This window comes from Lepidochelys kempii, chromosome 1 (genome assembly GCF_965140285.1).
Source record: "Lepidochelys kempii isolate rLepKem1 chromosome 1, rLepKem1.hap1, whole genome shotgun sequence".
Classification (NCBI taxonomy): Eukaryota; Metazoa; Chordata; order Testudines; family Cheloniidae; genus Lepidochelys; species Lepidochelys kempii.
In genome coordinates, this window is record NC_136380.1 from 4,832,835 (window position 1) to 4,838,804 (window position 5,970).

At 44.0% G+C, this 5,970-nt stretch overlaps 1 protein-coding gene across 1 annotated transcript; it reads right to left on the minus strand.

The window, feature by feature from the left end:
* Positions 1-2,945: 2,945 nt before the first annotated feature.
* LOC140905570 (olfactory receptor 52B2-like) lies at positions 2,946-3,884 on the minus strand. Its single transcript, XM_073329094.1, has one exon. It carries the CDS (start codon positions 3,882-3,884, stop codon positions 2,946-2,948), a length of 939 nt encoding a protein of 312 aa, XP_073185195.1.
* Positions 3,885-5,970: the final 2,086 nt, after the last annotated feature.

Here is a 5,970-nt window from a genome sequence, read left to right on the forward strand (position 1 = left end):
GCCGTGGTATGGCGTCTGCACAGGTAACTCAGGAAAAAAGGTGTGAAATGATTGTCTGCCCTTGCTTTCACTGGGGGAGGGAGGGAACGGGGGCCTGACGATATGTACCCAGAACCACCCGCGACAAGGTTTTAGCCCCATCAGGCATTGGGATCTCAACCCAGAATTCCAATGGGCAGCGGAGACTGCGGGAACTGTGGGATAGCTACCCACAGTGCAACGCTCCGGAAGTCGACGCTTGCCTCGGTACTGTGGAAGCACTCCGCCGAGTTAATGCACTTAATGCACTTAGAGCATTTTCTGTGGGGACACACACACTCGAATATATAAAACCGATTTCTAAAAAAAACGACTTCTATAAATTCGACCTAATTTCGTAGTGTAGACATACCCTTAGTCTCTAAGGTGCCGCAAGTCCTCCTTTTCTCTTTGCAGATACAGACTAACATGGCTGCTACTCTGAATCCCACTCACTCTGTGAACCTAGTTTCCCTCTGTCCCAACCTCCCACCTCCTTGGAGGCATAATTATCTTATCTGTTCCATTATATGAACTAATCCATCTGGCTAGGCAGAAACAACACACACAGTGTCTTTGGCCTGTTGTCACACGCATTGGCATCAGATATAAGGATATACAGATATAAGAGTATCAAAAATCAAACGGTCAAACAAGCCCCAAAATTCTATCTCAGGCAATGATACAGGCCTGAGTCTTACATTGTCACGAGCACTTCTAACACTCCACCTGATTTTTGTTTCTCTTTTCTTCTGGGACCCTCCTGCCCAGGTGTCCCGGGAAAGGCACAGGCCACACGGCGGCACATTTCCTGCTTGAGGTGGAATGTGTCCATGCTCCATTTGCCCCACTACCCCCTGTGCAGTATGCGGTTCTGCACCGTCCCCCCTACGGGCATACTGCAAGGATTCCAATTCGAGTCCCAGACTTCCCGTAGCAATGGGCCTGAGAAGGTTGGGTCCCAGGAATCTGCCAGACTGTGGTGGAGGGCCTACATTGCTCTATGGGTTACAATTAGCAGTTGTGCTTTATGGATCTTTGCCCTCCTTAACCACCGCAGTACACACTGCAGAATTAGTATATGTAATAATAGGCCAATAGCCATAATAATCCACAGTTACACTTTGAGCCCTGGCCATTGTAATGTTGTCCATCATCTGGGCCACCACCCAAAGCACTGCTTCTCGTCTTTGGACAGGGTTAAGATTCTTTTAACACCATTCTGGGGAATATATTGTAAATGTGTCCAATTGTTGGCTGCTCCATCAAGCTGCTCCTACAAGTTTTGCAGGTTTTTGTTAATATCATGAGTCCATTGAATATCCAAATTGGAATGGGGTACTGTCCTAAACCAGCTTAATGACTTGGTATGGAATCAGGTAGTAAGCACTACTTCAAGTGTTCACAGCAATGAGTTCCACAGATCCATTCATGCACCAATGCAGTGTGTAGATGTGTGTAATTTGGCCAGATAATGAAATGAAATATCTCTGATGCTACATATGTCATGTAACATATCTCTGCAAAGGTTATGGTCTACTGAATCTATTCATCCTATTTGTATGCATATATCATTTTTGTATTTGAAGTTTTGAATATTGACTGTGTACTTGTTTGATTTTAAGTAGCCTTAGTAAGGCATTTGGGCAGCTTCTTTAGAAAAGAATTTTCAAGTTAAGTGCCCTATGAAGAAACACTTAATGGACAATAGATCCTGGAAGGCTCCAATCCACATAAAAAAGTCTACCTAAGGACATTCAAGGTAGCATGTGAACCAGGGCTGCTACCTATAAGTTCTGAGTCATGCATGGACATGTGACTTGCACATGTGACTCCAAAACTCCATCTTGGAGCTGGGATTCTACACAGGAGGAGGGAGGGGTGTCCACCCACAAGAGAAAATCTATTTATACCCCTGGGAGATCCGTCCACTTTGTCTCCAGCTGGCTCAAGAAATAGCCTCTCCACCCCCAAAGGATACCTGAAAGAAACTGGAACAAAGAACAGTAACCACGGGGATGTGAGTGATTGCTGGACCAGACTACAAGGAGCACAGTCTGTAAAAGAAGCCTACTGGAACATCTCTGAGGGTGAGGTTTCATCTCTAATCACTTTCTTACTGTATCAGGCATAGACTCATCTTTTATTTTATTTTGTTTGGTAATTTACTATATTCTGTCTGTTACTACTTGGAATCACTCAAATCCTACTTTTTGTATTTAATAAAAATCACTTTTTATTTGTTAATTAACCCAGAGTGTGTATTAATACTTGGGTGTGGGGGGAAAGGGGAGGAAATAGCCACGCATATCTCTCTATCAATGTTATAAAGGGCGAACAATTTATGAGTTTACCCTGTATAAGCTTTATACTGGGTAAAAAAGGTTTATTTAGGGTTTGGACCCCATTGGGAGCATCTGAGTGTTGGAGACAGGAGCTCTTCTTAAGCTGTTTTCAGTTAAGTCTGCAGCTTTTGGGGGACGTTGTTCAGACCTTGGTCTGTGTTTGCAACAGGCCAGCATGTCTGGCTCAAATAAGGCAAGGTACTGGAGTCCCAAGCTGCCAGGGAAAACGGGCTCAGGGGTAGTCTCAACACATCAGGTGGCAATTTCCAAAGGGGTTTCTGTGATCTAACCCCTCACAACCTGATAGTGTCAGAGCCATGGAAAGGCTAAGTGAGAGAGTGTGTGAGGGTTTGGGGCTGATGGGTGACAATGAAAGAGTGCAGGTGATGGTCAGAGAGAGGGAACTCAAAATGGAGAGAGCTGTGCTTGGTGATGGAGTGATAAGACATTAGATGTGAGGAACTTCTCAGACTGAACTTCCACAATGCTGAGCTCAGCCAAACTGGGACAGAGCACCCTTGATTAATGAGGAGATAGACTTTCCCTTATTGTCACAAGGCTTAACATCAGTGTCTCAGGTGATCACCATCTGCAGGTGTATTTGCACAATTTGTCACGAAGCTCTTTGGTTTTGATCCCATAAATGAGAGGGTTGAGCATGGGAGGGATGAGGAGATAGAGGTCACCCAAGATGATGTGAACGTGGGGAGCGATGCCCTGACCAAAATGGTGTGCCAGACTGGAGAAGAAGCCAGGAGTATAGTATATCAGTATCACACAGATGTGGGCTGTGCAGGTGTTGAGTGCTTTTTGGTGGACTTCATTGGAGGAGATTCTGAGGACGGCCCTGATGATCAGACCATAGGACAGGGCAATGAGCATCGGGTCTAACCCGATGATTAGAAAGAGTATCACCAAGCCATACATGCTGTTCACTCTGATGTCCCCACATGATATCTTTGCCACAGCTATAGGTTCACAGTGTGTGTGGGGAATAATGTGGTTTGCACAGAATGGCAGCCTGGTCAGGAGCAAGGGCAGAGGCAGGACGAAGAGAACAGATTTGATCAAACCTAGAAGCCCTAGCATAGCTACTCGTCCTTTGGTGAGGATGATGGTATATCTCAGAGGGTTACATATGGCAACGTAGCGATCGAAGGCCATTGTCACGAGTATATTTGAGTGCATAACAGCAACCAAGGGAAGGAAGAATGACTGGGTGAGGCAGCCACGCACAGTAATGGTTTTCAAATTGAACCAAAATATGCACAGTGCTTTTGGCACAACAGAGGTAGATGTGGTGATATCTGTGAGTGCCAGCATGCATAGCAGCAGGTACATTGGCTTGTGTAGGGTCTGCTGTTTGCTTACAACAAATAGAAGCATGAAATTTTCCAAAAGGCCGGTAATGTAGATTATTGCGAAAGGGATGGAAATCCACATATGAGCATCTTCCAGGCCAGGGATGCCCATTAAGATGAATGTTGAAGGGTCAGAGGGGGTGAGGTTGAAAGCTGTCATGAAGTTCTCAATTTTTCAATTGGGCTCAGAAATGTTCAAGATGCCTGCTAAGACAGAGGAAAAGAGTGAGTGGGGTTACACACTTTATAACAAATAGTTGGGTAAATATTTGATAGTTATTAATAATCAAGAAAAAGGGTTGAGAAGTGAGGTGAGAACATTTATAGTTGATAAATGATTATTTTGATTATAGTCAAGTGTAGAGAAGTCCTCAAATGGAGGAAACAAAACCATGTGAAACCCTGCTCTCAGTGCAAGCATGGACAGAAACTCAGCAAAACATTGAAATCCAGGAGGAGTGAGATGGGAAATCGTACAGAAAATATAATGCAATGAGATCAGTCAGTCAATGTTTTACCCTCCTCTGGACTCCTACTGTGCACCCTTCTCACACAGTATATTGCAGGAATAGTGGGGGTTCTGGGAAGGGCAACGAGAATGCCCAAGGGACAGGGGAAAATGTCATATGGAGAGAGGTGGTAAAGACTCAGATTCTTGACTTACAAATGACACGAATAAGAGGGGACATGAGAAAAGTCTATAAAATATTGACTGGTAAAGAGCTGATCGAGAATGTGTCTCCCTGTCTCATAAAACAAGATCAAGTGGACATTCAGTTAAATTGAAATGTGGAAAAAACACAATAGATGAATAAAAAATGCTTTCTTCACTCAGTGCCTGTCAAGGTTCCTTCCCCACTCTGAACTCTAGGGTACAGATGTGGGGAACTGCATGAAAACTTCCTAAGCTTACTTTTACCAGCTTAGGTTAAAACTTCCCCAAGGTACAAAATTATTTTGCCCTTGGATTTCCATTGCCACCACCAAACTTTATCTGGGTTTACTGGGAAACGTAGTTTGGACTCGTCTTTCCCCCCAAAATCCTCTCAACCCTTGCACCCCACTTCCTGGGGAAGGTTTGGTAAAAACCCTCACCAATTTGATAGGTGACCACAGACCCAAACCCTTGGATCTTAGAACAATGAGAAAGCATTCAGTTTTCTTACAAGAAGACTTTTAATAGAAGTAAAAAGGAATCACCTCCGTAAAATCAGGATGGTAGATACCTTACAGGGGAATTAGTTTCAAACCATAGAGAATCCCTCTCGGCAAAACCTTCAGTTCCACAAAAGACACACAGACAGGAATAGTCATTCTATTCAGCACAGCTATTTTCTCAGCCATTTCAAGAAATCATAATCTAACACATACCTAGCTAGATTACTTATTAAAAGTTCTAAGACTCCATTCCTATTCTGTCTCCGGCAAAAGCATCATACAGACAGACACAGACCCTTTGTTTTTCTCCCTCCTCCCAGCTTTTGAAAGTATCTTGTCTCCTCATTGGTCCTTATGGTCAGGTGCCAGCGAGGTTACCTTTAGCTTCTTAACCCTTTACATGTGAGAGGATTTTTCCTTTGGCCAGGAGGGATTTTGAAGGGGTTTACCCTTCCCTTTATATTTATGACAGTGCCTAAATAGACTGAGGAACGCCTACCGGAAGAAGTAGTTGAGGCCATGAGATAAGGAAGAATCAGGAAGAGTTTGGACATTTCCATGGATAGTGAGACTTTCCAGTGGCAATAGTGAGAGCTAAATAAGTATTTTCTAAAGCCTATCCGAAAAAGAGCACATGCAAAACTTTAGTTGTCAGGCAGTAGGGTCACAGACTCTTGATGGTCAAGTCATTCCACCCCATCCACCTACTACTGAAGCCTGTGGGGCTCTCACTGTTGGAGAGAAGAAATGCAACTTGATTGACCATAGGTCTGATTCACGAGGCCATGTCTATGTTGGAGAGGAGCCAAGTCTCCACCATGGAAAGACATTATTTTATCATGCTGGGCTATGACCTTGTGCTTAACAGAATGGGCATGACAGGCACAAAGGTCTTGGTATTTAGGGCTAAAGGCTGCACCTCTGTTACTTTCCTTGTTTCTTTTGGTGAGAGACTTTCTTGCAGGCATCCAGCTTTGACTGAGACATAAGTTGCAGGGGTTAACTGACAAGTGTAAGCAGAGACTTTCATCTGCTTATCCTTCTCATGCCTGAATATTGATGAGATTTGACAATGAAAGAGAAATTGG